The sequence below is a fragment of the Oryzias latipes genome, chromosome 7 (assembly GCF_002234675.1).
Source record: "Oryzias latipes chromosome 7, ASM223467v1".
NCBI lineage: Eukaryota > Metazoa > Chordata > Actinopteri > Beloniformes > Adrianichthyidae > Oryzias > Oryzias latipes.
The window spans coordinates 2,947,586-2,970,562 of record NC_019865.2 but is presented as its reverse complement, the minus strand read 5'-3'; the positions used below and the strand labels follow the sequence as shown (position 1 = coordinate 2,970,562).

Genomic DNA, 22,977 nt, shown 5'->3' with positions numbered 1-22,977 from the left:
GCATTGCGTCTGAACATTTTTTGCAAAAAAAATGTATTTTTTTTAAATAAACCATCAACGTTTTTTATCTCCAAAAGACAGTGGAGGCATAAATAATCATTGCAAAACGCTAACATTAATTAGATTTTAACTTGAAAACGATTGACGTCATTTCCGCCGTTCAAAAAAAAAAAGAAATGCAGTGTGCATGGTGTCCGAATTGCTTTGAAAATATATAGTTTTTTCTTTTATACTTTCTTCTTTTGAAATCATGGAAGAAAAGATTTCCTATCCAGAATAAATGTTTTGAATGCACTGTTAGGATGACAAAAAGTGCTAAGAAACACTGAATCATTTCTTCAAAGACTTCCACTAACGCGATAAAAATGTTTTAGTGGAGTTTGATGCCTTTGGTGAATGAAACAGTGTGTACTGCTGCAGTCCTGTTGCTGTCAGCCGGCCCACAGACAGATGGAAGGAGACAGCGGGGACATATTCTCATCTGTCACGCTGTGTAATCCAAGCCAGTGCTGCCCCACCATGCATGCGCACTAGCTCCTACTCTGCACACACTGACACTTCAAGATCTCCATGCACAAACGTATATAGGCCTACCGAGATGGAAAGAAGATAGTACATGTGGCCTTCATTTAGATTCAACAACTTCCATTCACTCAGACCGGTTTCTGGGGGTCAGCTTTACAAAGACTGCCTCCTAAACTTAAACTAACGGTAAGGATTTGATCTAATCTGCGTGTTAGAAGCTTGTTATGGTCTTCACGGCCCGACAGAAAATTATGTCTAGTGGAGCATGTTGGCTCATATTTATACTATTGTATTCATATAAATCAATAAAACAGTAGGTAAGAAGCATGGAAACATTCAATATTTCAACTAATTCACTTTAATCCTTTAAGAAATGGTTTTAAAAGAATTCTGTGCACAATTTGAGTTTGTGACCTCACCCATATGGAGTTTGATTTACAACAAAACATATTATTTGAACACTTGTTGGTGTTTAAATAAGCTTTTACAGATGAATATAGTGTAAAATAGGACAATAACTTCAAATTTGGCTTTCAACTTTTTTTAAAATAAACTTTATTAACAAATATTGCACATACAAAATACCAAAACATTGTTATTCCACACTCTGTGCAAAAGACACAATTTTCACATTTGCCAGGCAAAAGGAACAAAAATGTCCAAAAGCCTTAATAATAGCAATCTAAACCAGGTTAAACGAAAATAGAATAAAAATATAATAAAGGCAAAGGAATCTGTGAAAGTTGTTTCAAATGTTTCCACTGTTCTAGCAGCTTTTTTAGTGTTAGTGCAGGATTTAATACTATTTACATTCACTATTGTTTCTTTCTGGAAAACATAAAAAAAACTGTTTTTTTGTATCCATACTTGTGAATGAAATATTTAGCTAATATTATAAGTAAGTTAACTACATTCATCATCTCTGCATTAACTCAGATTTCACTATTTTTTTTACTTTCAAAGTTCCAATCTAGCAGCATTTGCATGAGCTTCCCGGAGGGGCGGGGCCACATGTGGAGACTATTTTAATCGTCCATTCAGAGAGCGTCTCCTTGGGTAACCGTGGTTACCGGGGCTTGGTTAGTATTCTGGGATGTACACATGGCAGCCTCGCGCGAAGGAATGCCTTTCAACGGATTTTTATCGGAATTCTTGGACAACTTCGGATTCGCTGATGAATTCGGACATTTTTGGAGATTGTCACGAAAAGATGTACGTAAACCACGGCGCATATTTACACTTAGTACCCGGTAAACTCAGTCAAAGTCGCGGGGTTTGTTTTTTTTGCGTGCTTTTATTTCCTTTCGGGTTGTCGTGGTAAATCCTCCAGGCTAAACAAAACAACGACATGCAAATGAAGAATAACCGTTTGTAATGGTAATGTAGCCTGATTTCTGTTTCTACCCCAAAATGCTGCCTTAAACTAAAAAATAAATAAAAAAATAAAAGAAAAAACAAATCACTGGCGGTAATAAAAAATGTAGTTTTAGGTTAAAAAAACAATTAACCTATTTGTATCTATTTTAATGGCTAAATGCACATAAAAATGTAATATTTAATATAATATACTGTGAAAATTGTGTTTATAGATAGACTTTATTAATCCCACGATGGGGAAATTCTTTAGATACATTTTTTTTAAATTAAGCTTGGTCTATTTTGAAAAAATAAAAACCTGTAACCTTGCCTCTCTAATTTGTTATTCCTAGTCAAACATCTAACTTCAAAATTCTCGTAGAAATAAAGTTGCTTGTAGAAATCTGATTAGGCTAATGAAGATTTAAGTCATTTAAATCCTTCAGAGTTTTTCATTTTTATTATTGAACTTCTCAACCTCCTTTAGGTAAATACCTAATGTGATATAAAGTAAGATAGAAGGACTGCCGTGTTGTGCAAACCAGAGAAAATCTTTAGATTTGCAGACTGAAGCCAGTTGTGGTGTGTGTCTTCCATTGACCATATATGAGAACTGGACCTAGCGAGGCGGAAGTAAGCCTCTGCTTATTTCCCATCATGCTTTTGTTTACACTCTCTCCCACTAGCTTACAGTCCCTCACAGCTCCAAGCTAAGTTTACTCATGCAACAAAAGTGGTGGGCAATATTGGAGCTATCCAGCCGTACAGTTTTGAGGCAGATGCCAACTCGGATGTGGAAAGTAAGACGTTGATGGATCTATTAGTCTGCATTAGTGGATGCATCAGAATGGAGCAGAGCAGGGAGACTTGGGCCTGCCCAATGCAGTTTCTGTGTCACAACTGAGAGTTTTTTTATTTGTCTGCCCCATTATTCACCACAACCTGAATAAAGAAATACTCATAAAAGTTTAAAAACACCATTTTCATTGGAGTGAGTCTTTAATAAAAAAAGATAGGATTCTGACAAATATAATGCCTGAGTAATAACTGTTTATTTTGCTATAAAATATAGGATTTTGGCTTGTTTGAGCCAGTAGGTACTTCCTGTTTGGAATGCCAAGGGGGGAGGAGTCACTCAGCCCAGTTCCTATTTCCAAATCTATGTGTAAGGGTCATGTGAGGTTCAGTGCCAATTGAAAGAAGCATTCATTCAGTTTTCATTCATCTTCTTCTAAACCCGTTTTGTCCCTTTTTGAGGTCACGGGGCTGGAGGAAGCCGGAGTCCCCGGAGAAAACCCACGCATGCACGGGGAGAACATGCAAACTCCACACAGAAATTCAAAGAAGCAGTAAAATCAAAATAATCTAGTCTTGCCAATAAAAGCAACTTTACTTTTAGGAGAACATTTTTCAGGGTTAGTGTGTTCTGCATGCTAGAAAACATGTAATAAACCAACCTTGAGGTGGCGTCTTCTGCCTTTTGTATCTTCAGATTAAACCGTCAGAGCAAACGCCATGGCCGGAGAAGATAAACCTCCGCAGCCGGCCCGGCACAGGAAGAAGAACAAAAAGTCCCGATCCAAGGGGAAAAGTCCAGGCGGCAGTCCCGGTGGCCACTTCACCGACAGTCAAGATGAGCTCGTTTTACCTCCAGTCCTCCAGCCCAGAAAGCTGCAGGAGGAGAAGCCCAAAGTTTCTGTGGCTAAAATGGAGGAGGAGTCCTCCACAACCATTTGCCTTCAGGTGCTGCTTCCCTACCTGCTGGCTGGGATGGGTATGGTGATGGCTGGCATGGTGCTGGACAATGTACAGGTGAGTTCAGCATCATATTCACCTACGCCTCAGAAAAACCTTCACTTTAACCTCCTTTACATTTTTCTACTGAAGCTCCACTGTCATACCTGGACCTTGTAGTTCTTTACTTTAGTCTGGGTTACTCTTCAACTTTACCGGCCAGCTGTCACACTGATGAAAACCTCGTCCACAACGCTTCTTTTCTAAAGTTTCAGTGCCTATGGATGGTGTTTATCGCCGTCATAGTTCAGCCAACATCTGGTGTTTAAATGCAGATGGAAAACATGAAGACACGGTCAGTCCCGTCTGACGTTAGCGGCAGTAGATGTTGACCCGCTCCCACTCCAGTCAAAGTTGACCTGTTGACCCCATTAGATTGGCCCAATAAGAAACAGATGAAAAAAATTGCAGCTCAGATATATAGAAGTGTACCTTAACATAATCACACCTAAATGTCTTTATTGTTTGAAAACTCCCATGAGCCTTTGGGGCAACAAGATCTGGAGTCTATGGCTATGTCCGAATTCCCATCCTAACTGCTGTATAGTGCACTATATAGTGCGTTCACCATTTTCTAGTGCTGTCTGAATCTACAATTCCAAAATTCAGTACCCTAGAAATTTCCCAGAAGTCTCTGTGAAAAACCATGAGCATCGATGCTCACTGGATCGGCCAATATAGACCCCAATGCATTGGAACGTTTTATGCCAAAAAATGTATTTAAATGTATTTTTCAAATAAATCATCAGCATTTTTATCTAAGACAGTGGATTCATAAATAATCGTCTCAAAACGCTCATATATCAATTAGATTTGAACTTGGTGAAATAGATGACGTCATATGCAGCGTTTAAAAAAAAAAAAAAAAAAAGGAAAAGTAGTGAGCGTGGTGTCCAAAGTGCTTTAAAAACTCTGGGCACTCTATAGTGCCGCACTATAGAGTTTTTTCGAAGTTAGGGTGGAAATCCGGACACAGCCATAGTTTGGACCCTTAGCAAAGTAACTGCGGTGATGCAGACGTCTGGCTCTTTAGAGCTCAACACCCCGTGGGTCAAGTTCTTGTAGAACGAGACGGACGTGTTCTTTCCTTACGTGCAGCCCATTTTGAACACATCCACTGATGCATGCCGTCACACCTATGCATCCACTGACTGATGCATGCCATCAGTCAGTGGATGCATGGGTGTGTACATCCAGTGTAATGGATGAGAAAAGAGAGGGATGAATGGTTTTGACAACATTTCCAGAACACTGTTTAAGGAGTTTTCCTCTAAACAGATGAGTGGAAGTTCACTGCCGGCGGCAGTCTGCTGATACTGACGCTTATTGCAGCTTCTGTGAGATTGAATGAGAACCCACGACGAGAACGACACACACACACCTCTGCATCTTTGACACAACCCCGTTGGTTTTCGTCTGATAACTACCATCACATATGAAGCTAGGAAAAAGGCTCAGAAATATTCATTTTTTTCTACGTTTCTGGGCCTCTTGTAGTTAGAACTGAACTCTTGTTATTACATTTAGTGATCCCAGGCCTTTATAGTACTCATAACTACTATAGGTACTATGCCACTGCCACATCTTTGTGTTTTACTGCATTTGATTCTTTATCACTTTTCTATCTGGATTTTTGCAAGCTACTACTATACCTCTCGATGACTTTAGTGACTCATCCCAGGCATTTCGTGGCCTCGTGTTGATCTTGCTTCCGACACATAATGAAGAATTTTCGGGCGGCAGTAGCTTTCAGCTGTGTGGGAAGTTTGTTTTCCTTTAAACTGAACTTGTCTGAGCTCCTCACGTCTTCATCCCGTGTCTGGCATATTGAGCGATTTGGTCCTCAGCCAGATGGGCAGAGGAGATCAGACGCTCCGCTGTCTGCTTCGTTGACCTTCAGGTGCCTCGTCTTCCTCCTTTGTTCACTGACAAACGGCTTTCTCCTGGCTCATCTGTGATTCCGACCACTCGCCGATCTGTGCTGGTACTTAGAAAATATTTTGGCCAGAATCTGTGGTTGGAGGGGGTTGTGGCTAGAATTGTTAATACAGATGTTTGCTCCTTCATCTCTTGCATCTTGTGTTCTTCATCATTCATCCTGTCTTCACTTCCTGCAGAGCACTCGGTTATTGTAGTACCATGATGAGGCAGATTGAATACATAAAAATGTTGGAACTGCAAACGCCAGCGGCAGTTAATGCAGAGAAGGTTGTCTGTCAGACTGCTGCTGTGTTTGAGAGCAACAGCACGGTGTGATGCTGTTCTTTGAGTCAAATGAAAACCTCTACAGGATTTTTCTCCCCTTCTCTTCTTGTTGTTTTCTTCTTTTTTGTGGTCATTTTTAGCTTTCTGTCACAATAAAGGGAAATAGAAACGTTCAAACAGAATCTTAAGAAGGTTTTTCAAGAAAACACGTCTTATTTTCTGTCTTGTCAAGAAAATAATCGTATCAAGAAAGTTTTTCAACCACAAACAATCTTAGCTCAACCTTTCTCAAAACATGTCTCAATGAGTAGAATTTGTTCTTCTTGAAATACAAATTCTTGGTAAGACCATTTTTTGACCCCGTTGGCAGATTTTGTTGTGTTTTTAAAGAAAATCTGCCTATGGGGTAAGACTTTTTGACTTGTTTCTTAGTGGCCTGTTGTTGCAGTTCAACTTGAACCAAATCCAATTTTCAACCCTTGTGCTTCTATCTCACCCGACCACACATGTTCTCTGGATAATTCAGAGGATTTTGATCAAACGTAGACAGGTCTTCCTGTTCTTTTCTGCCTCCGTTTTGTTCTTTTGAGGAAAGTAACGCTCACTGTGGTTCTCTTTAAGGAACACTTAGAACGTTTGAAGTCACATAAACATGAAGGATTACAACCCTCATCACATCTTTCTGAAAAAGAGTCACAAATGTCAGTTGGGCAGAAACTGTAGGGACATTTAAAGCACATCTGTGAAGTTTAGCCCCTCGGTTATGATTCAGCTGAATTTCTCCTGCTGGAGGTTCTACATCAGCCGTTAGAGCGGCATTTCTCCCTGCATGGGTAAAAATACAGCCGGTGGGGTAAGTTAGCCGAACACATGGAAGGGAAGAAGGGGGAAGGCAGTGAGAGCATCTGACGGGGAGGGGGGGTGGGGGTGAGACGCAGAACACACAGGCACAGAACAAGAAAGCGGCGAGCGACACAGACGGAACCGTCTCCCTGCCAGCTACGTCACAGCAGAGCGGAGTCGACCCCGATGCTGAGCAGGAAGAAGAGCTGCAGCCTGCAGGAGCCGGCTGCTGCGTCTCATTTCTTTTGGGCTTTTCCAGAGCTCCTTCCTCCTTTCCTGCTATCAGCTTGAGATGCAAATTGAAGACCAGAATCCAGATGGCACAGTGGCAAAGACATTTCCCTCAGCTCCTCATCAGGGGGCTGAGCTGTCTCTTTAAGCGCTGCTGGGATTTACCGGATTCAGCTTCTTTCCTGAAGGTCAAGTGGATTTCAGACTGGATTGTCAAGTTTTGAAGTCTCCGGATCATCTTTAGTCTTTTTAAAATGCTCAGGCTTGCAGGTGTTTTCACATCCGCACTTGTTGAACACCATGACCTATGAGTCAGAGCAGGTGGGATCTGCTGACTCATTAAAGGGGTGACAATGCCACGCGTCTCTGCGGATGGTGAGATGAAGATTGAGGGTCCAGTTCTTGTTTTTCTCCTAGTTAAAAAGGGGGTTTTGAGCTGCACTTTGAAGGCTTTTTAACTGACATAGAAGCTGCAAAAATTGTTTAAAATCAAGGCAAACTTTGTTTTCCTCTTCAGTCTGCTGTCATCTTCAGAGCTCTGTGACAGAACAAATGGTCTTCAAGGGAGCTCTTGTTTTGGACTGAAGCTGCTCCTGCCATGGGATAACTGCTGAGGGGGTTACAGCTTCCCTGAAAATGGTGGTGACCCGTCTGGAGCTGGAGCTTCGCTACCAGGGCCAGAAGCTGCGTGGCGTGACCTGGAAGCTGACGCGGTCGCAGTACGGCTTCCTGCCTGAGAGCTCCTGGCTCATAGCGGCGCAGGTTGTGGTGCCATTCCTGATATCCGGGCTTGGATTGGTCTCTGCTGGAATTGTGATGGACCTTATGAAAGTATGAGCTGTTAGATGTTTTTTACACCTTGTGGCTCTGGTTATGTTTTGTAACTAACTTTCTGAGTCGGGAAGTTTCCTGAATTTCCAACTCAGAAGTCTTGTCCTGATTTGCTGAGAGGCTGAGAGCAGCAGTCAGGACAAACATCTGAGCGGATAGCAGAACCGTGTTGAAGCCTCGTGGAGACCATGAATGGAGAAGATTATAGTATATACAAAAGGTAACGTTGATATCAAAGGAACTGTCATCCATCCATTCTCCGCTCATCCGGGACTGGGTTTGGGGGAAGCGGGTGGTCTAAGCAAAGATGCCCAGACATCCCTCTCCAGCTCCTCTGGGGGGACCCCGAGAGGTTCCTAGGCCAGTCAAGAGACGTGGTCTCTCCATCGTGTCTTGGGTCTTCCCCGGGTCTCTACCTGGTGGGACATGCCCGGTTCATCTCCGCAGGGACGCGTCCAGGAGCTACCTCAACTGGCTCCTCTGTATGTAGAGGAGTGGTTCTACTCCAAGCTCTGTCCGAATGACAAAACTTCTCACCCTATTGCTAAAGCTACGTATACAGGAAGCATGGAAGATGTTTTCAAGAACATGCTGTTACTAGCGCATGTACTCAAAGTTGGAAGAAGCTTGGTGCAAAATGTCAAAGTGGAGTAAATCTGGTAAATCTTGCTCCAGATTTTTTCTTTCACAGCTCTATTCCGATATCTGAAAGACTTGGTGTCAGAGAATTCCAGCCAGCGACATACCACAATTATTCATTTCTCCTCCATGATCAACAAACAAACGGTTGGGACGCACATGAACGAAAAAGGACGCCCCCCGTACGTCACTAGAAAATCTGAGTCTCTGATTTATCAAAGTTTAACTGGTTTAACTTTCAGTGCACATTTAATGGCTGTGCATATACATAGGCCTTTTATTGGAGGTGGTCGCTCAAACGCGCATTTCTGAGCTCGGTCCGAACGTAGCATGAGGGAGCGCCCAGTCACCTTGCAGAGGAAACTCTTTTTGACCATTTGTATTTGGGACCTTGTTCCCTGGGTCATGACCATAGGTTAGCATTAGAACGAAGATCCACCAGTAAATTGAGAGCTTTGCTTTCTGACCCAGTTCTCTCTTCACCACAACGGAACGGCACAGCAACTGCATAACAGTGGAGACCACAACAATCCACTAGTAAACGTAATCTGAAGGTCTTTGCTCGATGAACAGGACGACATCATCTGCAAAGAGCAAAGGGGACATCCTGTGGTCCCCAAACCAGACCCCAAGACGAAATGTTTTGTCCAAAAAGCCCCAAAAGCAGAACCCAAACCCGACTTTACTCACCTGCAGATACACCTGAGAACCAACATTCAGACGCTTTGCTTTGAGCAGGAAATGACGCAAAATCCCAGTGATGTCGTAAATGTCAGAAAGAACTGCAGAAAGCAGAAAGAGCAATATTTAAGTCCAATCGAAAGTTTAAAAAAATACACAGCCAGTAAACAGGAGTACTAATTAAAGTCAAATATTTGACTTCAAAACAAATTTTTCCTGCCATAATTCCAACCTGGAACTTGAAAAGTTGAAACTTTAGTGAGCAAAAAACAAAAACAAAAAAAACAAATAGTTTTGGTTGTTACTTCAAACTGCTGCTTTGCAATCAGCTCGCTGTGTTTCTGCCACCTTGTGGCGGGAGCCATGTATTACAAGCTGTGGAGGTTTAACCCTTGTGCCATCTTAGATGACCCCACCCTCACATTGACGTGTTCTCCCTACCATGACAAAGGTGGATAAAGGTGGAAAGATTTCATGTAATCCATGGACACCAGTGAAGATCACAAATTATTGAAGAAAAAAGGTTCAGAGCACTGTCTAGTGGGTCTAGATGACCCAACTCCCAATGTTAAAGTGCCTAGGATAGCACAAGGGTTAAAAAATACATCTGCAGATCAAAATACTAAAGTTCCTATTCTTATCCTTCAATAATAACCCGTTTAAAAAAGCCTCCTTCTCTGAATATGAATAACAAAGAAGGAAATTATGGTTTTATGAAAGGGAATTGATGAAACTGATATTCAAATTAAGAATGGAGATGTCTGGATGAACCCAAAGTTTCATCTAATTTCAATTTTCTGCACATCATCATCATCATCATCACATTTCATGTATCAGTTTAGCGTTTTTCTCGTTGGGTCAAAATATTCGACTATAGTAGATTAACTTAATCTTGACTGTGTTGGATTTAATTTAAAATAATAGAAGAAACTTGCAGGAAATTGGATTTTCACATCAACCTGGAAGAACTGTGAGGTGAAGAGGAGGAAGAGGAGGAGGAGGAGGAGGAGTGTCATGAGCGTCTCTGTGTTTCATGCGCCCAACTCCACATGGATGAACAGATCAATGATGAAAGCGGATCACGTCTTAGTGGAATCACGACGACGAATGACCTAATGATTCGATGAATGAGGCCGTCACGAAAACACTAGTGTAGTTTCCTTTTGTTGTTGTGATCCACAGACGCTGTAGAAATCCATTTCTGTGGGCTCCATAAGTCGGTTAAACAGCGTCCGTTCATAGTGAGGGGGAAGAAGAACGAAAAGCTGACCAAGTGATTTGAGTTTGTCGATCCCGATGGGTGCAAAAACAGAAGAAACGGAGGGAAATCCGACCTTCTGCTGCCTCGCTCTGCTCTCAGAAGAAGTGGGCCGTGTCCCGAGCCTCCTCCTCTGTGTGACAGCCGTCAGCCAAAGCGGTCCCAAATCCTCAGAGGAAAGTAGATCAATATAAATAAATAGACAGCTGCATATGGAACAAGAAAAGTCGAGATCCAAGAAACATTTCTGCAGCATTTGCAACATTTTAGCAGCGATCCAATGCTTTAGACTCTCAAAGTCTTTAAACCCTCAATGACTTTAGAAACTGTTAGTGCAGTTCTGTCTAGTTGTTGCAAGGAATGACTAGAAGTAACCGACCCACAGCTGTTTTCACATCAACAGTTTGTTAAAGACCCACTCTGATCATCTTTTGATCTATTGTGAAAGCGTTCCCGCTTTATGATAATGCCCCACTGCTAAGATCTCTCTGTTTACATGCTTTTCTGCTAGCTTACAGCCCCTCACACCCTCACACTCACTTCACAGCTGCAACAAAAACGATAAACATCATTAGAGCTATCCAGCCGTACAGTTTAGAGGCAAATATCAGCTCATATATATGCCCGCAAGTGGATGCAACAAACATGGAGCAGAGCAGGGAGCCCAGTGTGTTTTCTACATCACAAACACAATCTTTTTCAAAAGGCAATTTTCCATCTGCTGCTGATTTAGACAAATATCCAGAAATGCATATTTGAGCTTAATTTTCTTATGTTAAAAACACTATTTTCATGGAAGTGGATCTTTAAACATGATTTTACTGAGCTCAGCACCGTCCCTTTTGCTTCTGTGCTCGACCACAGCTTGTTCATCACAATCCAAGAGTGTTCTTACAACTGCCTGAATAGAATAATCAATCGTTCAGACGATTAGTGTGACACGTGGCCTTCAGTGTTCACTCTATGCTCTCCATCTTTGTCTTTTTCCATCGCCACATTTCTCTGCGGCCCATTTTGGCCTTGTTTGCTACGTTTGCATGTAAAGCTCTGAGCTGCAGCTGCAGAATCTGCCGGTGAAGCTGCTGAACCCGTGCAGACTGATGGAGATGCTGGACGGTTTGAACAGGAGCCAATCTGGAAAGTTCCTTTCAAACTGAAACTGGCCGAACAGATCTAGAGATGACACCTTTGGTTCTGTGCTCTGTAACCTCCTCTTTAATGTTCAGTTTGTTATGTGTGTTGGCAGCACTGGCAGGTCTTCAAAGTGATCACAGAGGTTTTCATCCTGGTTCCTGCTCTGGTTGGACTCAAAGGAAACCTGGAGATGACCTTGGCAGCTCGCCTCTCCACTGCTGTGAGTCGTGTTGGTTGATCCTGTGAAAATGTGGACACAAAAAGCAAACACACACTGATCTGCCTGTGGGTCTGGTAATGACCGATGCCGTCACCTGTAGGTTTTTGCCTTAAAGCTCAAGCAAACCTGTCACTGCAGCGACTTGTGACTTGAGTCCTTTGACTGAAGAAGACCTGATGGTTTCATTAATAAGAGGAAAGTTCTAAAACTACAGGAAAGGTTCTCTTTTAAACTTTCAACTACTCCGAATTAAGTAATTGTTAATGGCCGATGAAGTATGCATAGTCAGAAATTAACGCACGACGTGGAAGCCTGAACCGGTTCAGGCTTCCCCGAAGTGCGTCAATGCTGATGATGCACACTTGGAAGGTCATTAACCCGCTTAAACCACGGTCACTTACAAAAGAAATCAATATTCAACCAGTTTTTAGGACTTTATTGTTGATATTTTTTCGGTTTAGATCACTTTTTTTCTCAAAAAGCAGACTATTTGATGCGTGGTGCGGCAGACCTCCGATCTGGACTGCAGCGGCAAAGGAAGGTGATACCTACTCTGATCATCCCGATGGGTTTATAAAGAAAGCATCAGTTCAGAGAGAAATTCACCTCTTAGCGCTTGTTTTTGTCCAGATGATGAAGCTAAAGTTTGTTTTAAAGAACCCAGAACATTTTCAGCTATGTGACCGGAACTTCTTTTTTCCCCGTGCGGTTATCACTGTGGTATATTACTTTTTAATGCACACCCAGCAGCCAATCAGAATCGAGAATTCACCTGGACCATGGTATACGTCACGGTTAATGGCTGACGGAAGTATGCATTATCACTTTTTAACGCACGCCGTGGAAGCCTGAACCGTCAAGTGCGTTATAAAGTGATAATGCATACTTCTGTCAGCCATTAACCCGCTTTTACCATGGTCACTTACAAAATAAACAAATATTAACCAGTTTTTAGTCCTTAATTCTTGTTTTTTTTTCCGATTTGGATCGCTTTTTTCATGAAAAGTGGACTATTTGTTACGTGGTGCGGTCAAGATTCAGCGATTTTATATATATGCTGGTCGTCCCGATGGGTTGAATAAAGCATCAGTTCAGAGAGAAAGTTCACCTCTTATCGGTTGTTTTTGTCCAGATGATGAAGCAAAAGGCTGTTTTAAAGAAGCCGGTGCAGTAATACAGAAGATTTAAGAGAAGTGACCGGAACTTCTTTTTGGGGCGTGCGGTTATCACCTTTAACGCACACCCAGCAGCCAATCAGAATGGAGTATTCACCCAGTATAATAAAAAACAAACTGATCTTTACTTACAGTAAAAAATGCAACAAGAATTTGTTTAACATATGGAGGGGGGGGGGGGTGCTTTCAGCTCATTTTCATGTAAAAATGACCATTTTATTCTTTACAAAAGTGTCACTTTAGTTTTAATCACAATCAGTTTAATGAAAATGTTATTTCTTAACAAAGAAATAAAGGATTTTAGAGTAAAATTTGAAGAAAAAAAAATCATTTTTATCCAAAATTAAAAACCCAAACCGCTGAGACCAATCCAACATGGAAAAACCTTCCGACTCATTGGACTCGTGTGTGTTTTCAGGCAAACACCGGTCAGATGGACGACCCGGAGAAGCAGTGGACGATGGTGCGCAGCAACCTGGCTCTCATTCAGGTCAAGCTCCTCTAACAGCATTAAATCTTCACTGCTCTGGTGGAGAGCAGTGAAGAACCAAAGGCTCTGTGTGAATGCAGCAACATTCTGTCCTGCAGGTTCAGGCCACAGTGGTGGGGTTCCTGGCAGCCGTGGCAGCTATCTGCTTAGGAGCCGTGTCCAGGGGGGGTGTTGAACTGGATCAGGCGGCTGTGCTGTGCGCCAGCAGCATCACCACCGCCTTCTTCGCTGCTCTGTCTTTAGGTGAGAGATACATGATGGTCTTCATCAGGGGTGGCCAATATGTCAATTCGGATTGATCAGTCGATCGTAGAGGCAGTGTGGGCAGATCACAGTCCATTAAAAAATAAACAAACCTGAAACAAAAAGGTCTTTTTTTTTAAAACAAATTGCTGTTAGCCAATCATCATCCTCGCCGCGAATTATGTCACTTTACTTACATGCAGAACAGCCAATCAGACGTCCTCTGTTGTGTCCACATGTTGTGAGCATTCGGCGTCAGACTCGTAACCCTGGATGAAGCTGTGCAGTATGAGGAAAACACGCGATTTGTGATATTTGTGATCAATTTCACCATGACGATAAAACTTGTGATACATGAACAAACAGCAAAACAACTAAATACATCACTTCAATTTCACTGACAGAATTTAATTGAAATAAGAGTCAAGATAACTTAAATTACACTCCAAATGACCCTCGTCTACATAGGAGGCAAACATCTAACGTTAAAGGAGTCCATCCTGATTAGTCAACAACGTGAAGGTGTCCTTCCGATTGGTCAAATGCATAAATGGATTTATTGGATCCGTTAAATACTTCAAGCTGCCATCAGATTACAATATTTTACAGGTTATAGAGTGCACCTGAGTACAAACCGCACCCCCCTAATTTAGAAAGGATAAGCCATTTTGAACATACACTAGCTGCACAAGTCAAACATATACATGCTGCATGTTGTAATGACTCAATTTGTTAGTCATCAATTATCCTGCACCAAGCACTATGCAACTAGTAACAGCTTCAGAGAGGGGGAAGTACACAACATATCAGTTTATTTATTTGAACACACTCACAAACAGCCAAACAGCATGCAAGTCACTTCTGCTCACAGCCCCCTCAGTCATGGTGAGGAACTTTACAACCACAATTCCCCACTTCCCATGAGTCTTAGGGGCTTATGGTGGGGCTAACCCCCAGGTCGCCACACGGTGTTGTAGATTGAGAATGTTAATGTGCTGAAACCGCACGTGTGTCTAAGACGGAAGAGGGAGTGTGTCCAGCGGAAGGAGGGGAGAGCGCGAGAGCAGCGCAAGAGGGAACCTGCATGTTGGGACTAAAGATGCCAAAGGATTGTGGGATGCGGCCAAAGTAGGGCTGAGCATGGCGGTTTCTTTTTGTGGCACCATGACTGAGGGGTCTAAGAGCAGAAGTGACTTGCATGGTGTTTGGGTGCTTGTGGGTGTGTCAAAATAAATGAACTTGTTGCCGGAAATGGGATTATACATTCAGCTTCCTCTCTGAGACTGTTTGAGGCAGCAACACGTGCCTCATCTCCCCCATGTCCCATACTTACCTTATCTGCTCGAACCCCCCAGCAGCCGTCAAAAAATGCATAAATTAGCCGCATTGTTGAATAAGCCGCAGGGTTGAAAGCGTGTGACAAAAGAAGCGGCTTATAGTCCAAAAAATACGGTAATTTAGCACATTTGAGGGAACCATTCATCGCAATTGGGGTCGTTTTTTGCGAGATCCGTATTGCACAGCTTGAAATCACTATAACGATAAATTTTCAATATATTGATTGACTTTTAAAATCAGCTCTTTCATAAAAAGTCTGTAATTTAGATACATAGATGTAAAAATTAGGACTCTTATGACATGGTTTTATTAACAAGACAGTTTATACATCATATTTTTATATTTTATTTCTTGTATTTGTTTTATTGCATTTTTCTTTTATGTATGTGTTTAATGCTAAATACTTTTAGTAGTTTTATGTTGTTTTTACATTTTTGTTCTTAATTTGTCCAAAGTTTCTTGTGTCTTTTTTTACAGTGAAGCACTTTGATACAGTCAAACAGATAAAGTCTTAGTTCAGTCGGGTGTATTTTCATAGTATGTCTCACAGACATTCTACGTCCTTCTAACTATTTTGTTCATCCAAAATGAGCAGAACATGACTATTCGATTTCTCCTCCTCTACAGAAAGCTGTGGCTCAGTTCTTGGTTGGTACGGAAAAAGAACCCCGCCGTTTTTCCTCAGCAGGATGTTGAAAGCTTTCCATCAGACGGCAGCAGCTCTGCTCTCAGACTTTCACCTCTCACCCTAAACCTTTCTGTCATCACCCCTTCCTTTTCCACTCAAGGCCTGGTGATGATTGGAGTGATCATCGGCTCCAGAAAGGTGGGCATTAACCCTGACAACGTGGCCACGCCCATCGCTGCCAGTCTGGGAGACTTGATCACGCTGTCCCTGCTGGCTGGGGTCAGCAGCACGCTCTACCAGTACAGAGGTGAGGACACGCAGCAGACGTTTCCTACATCCTTCCAGCAGGTGGCAGCACAGACTGGAAGCATCGGCGTGTTCCCATTTCGTGTGCTCCTCCTCCTCAGACTTGTGGTACTTGTCCCCCCTGGTGTGCCTGTTCTTCTTGACCCTCATCCCTCTGTGGGTGGCCGTGGCCCGACAGAGTCCTCAGATCTCAGAGGTGCTCCGCTCGGGGTGGCAGCCCGTCATCGTAGCCATGTCCATCAGCAGGTCACCACTCAGCTCCCTCCCCTGCATCTCTGCTTCTCATAAACCTCCACCCTCCCTTCCTGTGGCGATGTTTGTTCTCTCTTTGCTCCTCATTCCAGTGTTGGTGGACTTATTCTGGACAAGACTGTGAGTGATCCAAACTTCAAAGGAATGGCTGTCTTCACTCCCGTTATTAATGGTGAGTGGTCCTGACTGAATCCTTTATTATCTCAGGACGCCCAATGAAAGGATGTCTCATCTGTTGAACATCCTAACCAAGGATGTCCTCCTGATTTGGTTTTTTGGCCCAGAGTTTTTTGATTTTCAGTTCAGATCCGAAACTTTCATCTGACATAGAAAAAAACCCCCGAAGAAATGCTAAATAAACAGGTCCAGGTTTTCCACCATCATTTTATACACCCTATTTTATCAACTAACACCGAAATAGTGCACTTCTATTTGAGATAACTATAAACTTTTATGGAAACATAAATTGGAACTAGGAGCTGCAAAAGTAACTAAATAAATAAATTAATTAAATATATGATCAAAGTTGACCATAAATAAAGTGAAAACAGCACAGAATATCTGGAAAAGTTGAAGGATTTGAAGGACCAAAAGTCATAACTGGAAAAAGCGGAAAGAGCTGAACATTTGAATAGTTGAATGGGTGAAATAGCTGAAACATTATAGATGGAGTTGAGCGCCATAAAATTGGCAGAAAATACTATAAGAAAGAGAAACAGGAAAACAGTGGGATGAATGCTTCATAGCTTTCAGTGAAATAAAGATCCAAACAGCAGCTCAACTCAAGATACGCAGCAGACATGTAAACACATCAAAGTGCAAAAGCAAGGCCCCCAGTGGTCCCTGGGTATAACAAGCTTCACCTTCGGGGGTCTCCCAGACTTTTTGCCCCCTCATTGCGGTTAGGCTGCTTTGGACTCAGCCACCAAACCCTTTTACTCCATGTTGCGTTTGCACGCCGTTTAACAGTTTGTCCCTTTTAGTCTCGTTCGTGTTGTGGCGACTGCATTTATCTCTTCCTGTCCTCACCTTGACTCTCTCACTGCTGACTCTTGCACTTTTAAATCTTGTCTTTTAACCTATTGAAGGTTTGGGAAATAATGGGTGAATGAATAATAATGCCTGGACAGATTTTCAGCATCATCGTGCCAGTACGTTTTTGTTTTGACCATCCGGCTGGGATCTGGGATCACATCAGCAAGCGTTTGTGGTTGAAGGCAGGTGAAGTTACGGTTCGTGGTTTTGTTTGGCAGCAGATCTGCTCTCTTATGCCAGAGTTCTGGCAGACTTTCAAATCCTCTGTGTTCTCACCGTGTCTTCATCGTTTTTCCACCTCTTCAAACTGTTGCTCAATCCTTCTTCTCTCTGAAAAACCTTCTGAGCTCCAAGTTTGCTGAGTTTTCCATCTAGAGCTCTTCCAAAAGACGTGGACAAGAACTGAATCCATCTGCAGCCAGTTAAAATGTGTCCGAGACTTTCCCACAGGGAAACTCTTGAGGGTTTTTTCCAGAGCTGATGTCACATTTGTGTCTGCAGTGGATCAGCTTGTTGCATAGAAATGCTCCATCATTCCTGAGGATCAGAGCTTCGGTCTGCACATTTTCTCAAACCTTCATAGAAGTAGCACTTAGACTCTTGCACAGGGGCCAAAAGCTGAGGACATCTTCTGATGAGTGACGGAAACTGTAAAAGAAAAACTGCTACCTGGTTGTTTATTTGACTTAAATTTAAAAAGTAAGCTGTAAGTTACAGAGAAAAAGCTAATAAATAGGATAAAACAAAAAATAAATGGGATAAAACAAAATAAAACAAGCTAATAAATGCAGAACAATGAACATTCAATGCTTTCAGTGCAAATTTCAATCAGGATTTTAGAGCTATATATATTTATATATATATATATATATATATATATACATAAAAAAAACGCCCCTCTCACCCTCCGTGGGTGGTTTCTCCTCAAAGCTCGGGTCCTCTACCAGAGGCCTGGGAGCTTGAGGGTCCTGCGCAGTATCTTAGCTGTTCCTAGCACTGCGCTTTTCTGGACTGAGAGGTCTGAGGTCTTTCCAGGTCTCTGTTGTAGCCACTCCTCCAGCTTGGGGGTTACTGCCCCGAGTGCTCCAATTACCACTGGCACCACTGTCACCTTCACTTTCCAGGCTTTCTCCAGTTCTTCTCTGAGTCCCTGGTATTTCTCCAGTTTCTCATGTTCCTTCTTCCTGATGTTCCCATCGCTTGGTACTGCCACATCCACCACAACGGCTTTCCTCTGTTCTTTATCCACCACTACAATGTCTGGTTGGTTCGCCATTACCATCCTATCAGTCTGGATCTGGAAGTCCCACAGGATCTTTGCCCTCTCATTCTCTACCACCTTCGGAGGTGTTTCCCATTTTGACCTTGGGGTTTCCAGTTCATATTCTGCACACATGTTCCTGTATATTATTCCAGCCACTTGATTATTGCACACCTGTGCAATAATCATGCTGTCTAATCATCATCTTGGTATGGCACACCTGTGAGGTGGGATGGATTGTCTTGGCAAAGGAGAAGTGCTCACTATCACAGATTTAGACAGATTTGTGAACAATATTTCAGAGAACTGGTTATTTTGTGTATGTGGAAAATGTTTCACATCTTTGAGTTCATACCATAAAAAATGGGAGCAATAACTAAAGTGTTGCATTTATATTTTTGGTCAGTGTATTTATAATATAAAAAATATATCAATATGTACAAGAAGTGCAGAAGTGTGCAATATGCAAAATTTGAACTGTGCAAATATAACAATGTCCAAAGTGTATGCAGATTGATATGTACATGTCATAAACAAATACAAAAACATAAAAAAACAGCAAGGAAGGTGTGTCCAAACTTTGGTTCTGTACTGTATATATACAGTATATATTTATAAATGCAGGAGAAGGATTGCAAGTGAGGATGTACAAGCTGACATTAATGGAGGAGAAGAAGAAAATATGAAAGAAGGAGGTGCATTTCCTGTATTTAGCAAGTTCTTTACGACAATAATCACTTCCAATGTTTTGTCCGCAAAGCCCCATCTACATTTGTTTTTACAGTCAAGATTTATTCTCATACGTTGATCTGTAGTAGGAATGTAACGATTCATTTGATCATAATTTGTGGTCGATGATACAATTCCTAGTTTCTTTAAGATAATCGAGTGTGATTTAAATATGTGTACAAACAAATAAGTAGACAAGGCTCATTGTTGGTAAAAAATACCTTTAAAGAGTAGTTGATTACTTAACTTTTTAGTGAATGAAATAGTAATTAAATTAATTATTCACCAATTTCTTCACTTTTTTCCACTCGTGCACAAACAAGAGACCCTCAAAATTAAAACATGGAGGCGACACAATCAGGTTTTTTAGCAGCACCTCATCAGTTTCACCACATGAACATGAAAAAATATAGCATAGCATACATATAATAGAATATAGTAGTGCTACATAGTGGATAGACAGGCAGTGGACAAAACCTGCACTTAACTGAAATATTTGATACTATTGTTAAAAAAACAACAGTAAAAAATGTTCCATGAGTGACGTCACTCTCTCACTTGGGTTCTCTTATCCAGTCAGTGATGTAAATCCAGGAAGGATCAGTCATTTCAGTTAAATGGCATTTTTTTTTATTGCCAAATCTGTCAAAACCTTCGATCTCTACTTTACAGCTCCAGTCTGCTGGAAACGTTTAGTTCAAAAAGTTAGAGCCAAAGAAAAGTTTTTATTTGAACCTTTTTTTTTATACGTTTCTATCGGAAAAAAGCTGTTAAATAATAAATGTGAAGCCTTTTGTTGTATACACGAAGCGGGTAGAAGTGAAAAGAAAAAAAAGAAGAAGCGGTTCCGCCTGCTGATACTCTTGCTGGCGTTGCAGTTGTGTTAACTGTCACTTTCAGTTGATCTTTGACCCGAGGTCATTTCTCTTCATGAATCACTCGCTTCAGGAACCCCCCACTCTCACCCATCCACACCTTTTGGCAGGAAAACCTGCTTTCACTGCAGCAGTGGCGGTTCTACACTAACTCACCCCCCGGGCGACATTTGCGGGACCTCCTGAAAGACGGGGGGGCGCGTGCAGCTGCAGGGGCGCCAATTCGCAGGCCGGGCCTCAGCTTTGACACAGTGGAGTCTGGATCCCAGCTCAGCAGAACCGCCCTGCAATAAAGACACCCCCCACCCCCCCAGATTTTGGGGCAAAAGTTTCAGTCATCGTGCTTCTCATGTTTTGCCCCCACTGCAGGAGTGGGGGGTAACCTGGTTGCCATCCAGGCCAGCAGGATTTCGACTTACCTGCACTTCTGGAGCATCCCGGGGGTGCTGCCCTACAAGATGAGGCAGAACTGGCCCAACCCCTGCACCACCTTCTTCTCCTCCGGTACCTCACTTTTCTCTCAGGTTTGAGCCTGCGCTGGGGGGGACGCTGTCCACTTTTTCTGTTGCCTCCTCCAGGTGTGAACTCCAAGTCGGCGCGGGTGCTGCTGATGCTGGTCGTTCCGGGTCACCTGGCCTTCCTCTACGCCATCTCCCTGCTGCAGGGCGAGGAGGCGCCCAGCACTGCAGCCTTCATCCTCTGCTACCTGTGTGCCGCCCTTCTGCAGGTAAAAGCCCCAAAAGCGACGGCGCCTCCTGCTGGCCTCGGCGTTTCTCTGGCGCTCTCGGACTCGGACCTGTTCCGGGACAGGATCCAAACGTCACCAGAACATGAAAAGTAGGGTGAAAAGTAGGGGAAGCAGGGTGGCAGCTTTAGAGTTACAAAACCAAAAGACCAAAAGCAACCAGAGAAACGGACCTACGCCAGCGTGAAAACAATCACTTTTAGTAGGAGAGGTGAATCTGAGTCACGACTTTTACACAAAGTTACAACTGATTATCCTTTCTAAAAAGGTTATTCAAAAATAAAGTTGTTTCTTAACTAAACCAATGTTACCTGTTTGGATTCTGCTGAAGTGGACAGAGATTCGTACAAATGTGGTCACTCTGTTGGACCTGGGGTAGTTTGAGCGTCTTCTCCCCCGTCTCCTCAGGTGGCCATCCTCCTCTACGTCGCCGACCTCATCGTCCGCCTGATGTGGAGGAGAAGTCTGGACCCCGACAACTTCTCCATCCCGTACCTGACGGCGCTGGGCGACCTGCTGGGCACCGGCTTCCTGGCTCTCTGCTTCCGCTGCGTGGCGGTCCTTCAGGGTCCGGGTCTCTGAGTTCCCCTCAGCCGGACCTCCTCTGACCGCCTTTACCGAGCAAACGGACCTCCTCATTCGGCCTTATCCAGTTCACCTCCGGGGAAACATCACAGGAGACGCCTTTTCACGATTCTCAGCCGTCTTTCTAACGTCTCAGAGTTAGATTCATTCCACATTAGAGCGTTTTCTTGTTGCTCAGACGCAGACATAAAGTCCTCCTGGTTGACCTCCTGACCTCCTCTCGCCTGGTCTGCCCCAGAGTTCAGGTGAGCTTCACGCAGACAAACACCTGCTGAAACCAACTCTGGTGTGGACCAAACATCTCCGTGTGAAACAGCAGGACCTCCTGCTGCGGCAGGAAGCAGCTGCACAAATGAAAACAACGGAAAGCCGGCATGTTTGGATGAGGTGAGGAAAAAAAGGCGACCAGAGATCCAAATGCTGCTGGGCCTTCTGCACACAGAGCATCGCTTTGGTCTCCTCTGTGGCTGAAACCACAAAACAGGAAGCAGATGAGGAGGAAGAGGACTGGAGTTCATCTGCTGGATGAAATCATTTCTTCTAAACGTTTCTGCTCCAGGTTGACCGGCAGATCAGGTTGATGCTTTTGTAGATCTCCTGTCTAAAGTTAAACGAAAGATTTGCTCAGAAACAGACGCTGAACTTCTCTGTTCTGTACCTTCACTCTAAAACTGTAGAAAGCAGTGCTGGGTAAATCACTTCTAAAAAGTAATTGATTACTTTGTTCCTGGATCAAAATTGTAATTAAGTTACTTTACTCATTTGAAAAAGTAATTCTTTTTTTTCCTCTTGTATACAAACTTCACAGGAAAAAAACAGCACAAACTAGATTCTCTTGTCTTTCATTTAACTTTTTCTTTTTTTTAAAATGATTTTGTGCAAAATATGAACCTGGTTGAAGACATGACCTGCTTTTATTAGAATTCTGACAACGGTGAGATGTGGAAAAAAAACGGTTTCGCCCAAATTCACGTGTATCAAACCTGAAATGAAGCCACAACTGAAAACACAAAAAACCATTAAAAGTCTCCATGTTCCTGTTCGCTGACTTTGGGTTTTTCCTTACAGTCAGCGGCGCCGTTCTCTCTCTACGTCTGCCTTTTGTGCAAAGTTCTGCGCCCCCCCCCCCCCCCCCCCCCACACACACACACACACACTGCAGAGCACTAACTCATATTGACCAGAGATGCAGTCATGTGCAGCTTAACCCTTGTGCTATCTTGTGGGGTCAAAATGACCCTTACCCTTCCATTGACGTGTTCTCCCTACTATGATAAAGGTGGAAAGATTTCATGTAATCCATGGACACCAGTGAAGATCACAAATCATTGAAGAAAAAAGGTTCAGAGCACTGTCTAGTGGGTCTAGATGACCCAACTCCCAATGTTAAAGTGCTGATGTCATTTCATAGATTAGAAATGAGATCAAACTTTTTTTGATTCAGAAATGAGGATATTTGTGGTGAGATTTGAACCACTTGTTTGAACTAAAGTTGCTCAAAAACGGTCATTTGGATAGAAATGACTGTTTGGGTCTTTTTGCTGTAAAGCCGCGTCAAACTGGTTGGAGGCAGCCGGACAGTTCCTTGGCGGCCGGTG

General features: G+C 42.8%; 1 protein-coding gene across 4 annotated transcripts; it reads left to right on the top strand.

Annotated features, from left to right (window-relative positions):
• Positions 1 to 527: 527 nt before the first annotated feature.
• Positions 528 to 22,422, top strand: slc41a3 (solute carrier family 41 member 3). 4 transcript variants are annotated; one of them, XM_004070268.4, is made up of 11 exons: positions 528 to 711; positions 3,374 to 3,693; positions 11,610 to 11,717; positions 13,311 to 13,382; positions 13,481 to 13,625; positions 15,752 to 15,898; positions 15,999 to 16,143; positions 16,242 to 16,321; positions 20,419 to 20,553; positions 20,628 to 20,776; positions 21,203 to 22,422. In XM_004070268.4, exons 2-11 carry the CDS (start codon positions 3,397 to 3,399, stop codon positions 21,374 to 21,376), a joined length of 1,452 nt encoding a protein of 483 aa, XP_004070316.1. In that variant the 5' UTR covers positions 528 to 711; positions 3,374 to 3,396; the 3' UTR covers positions 21,377 to 22,422. The 4 variants fall into 4 exon arrangements, with proteins under 4 accessions (XP_004070316.1, XP_011475011.1, XP_011475012.1 ...); XM_011476709.3 differs by lacking the exon at positions 528 to 711 and adding an exon at positions 1,600 to 1,737; XM_011476710.3 differs by lacking the exon at positions 528 to 711 and adding an exon at positions 1,792 to 1,902.
• Positions 22,423 to 22,977: the final 555 nt, after the last annotated feature.

What these genes read in the sequence shown, in the direction of transcription:
- slc41a3 (XM_004070268.4), top strand. Translation starts at nt 3,397, where the DNA reads ATGGCCGGAGAAGATAAACCTCCGCAGCCGGCCCGGCACAGGAAGAAG. An exon ending in TGGTGCTGGACAATGTACAG is followed by an intron (nt 3,694 to 11,609) that starts GTGAGTTCAGCA and finishes GTGTGTTGGCAG; the next exon opens with CACTGGCAGGTCTTCAAAGT. An exon ending in CACCACCTTCTTCTCCTCCG is followed by an intron (nt 20,554 to 20,627) that starts GTACCTCACTTT and finishes TGCCTCCTCCAG; the next exon opens with GTGTGAACTCCAAGTCGGCG.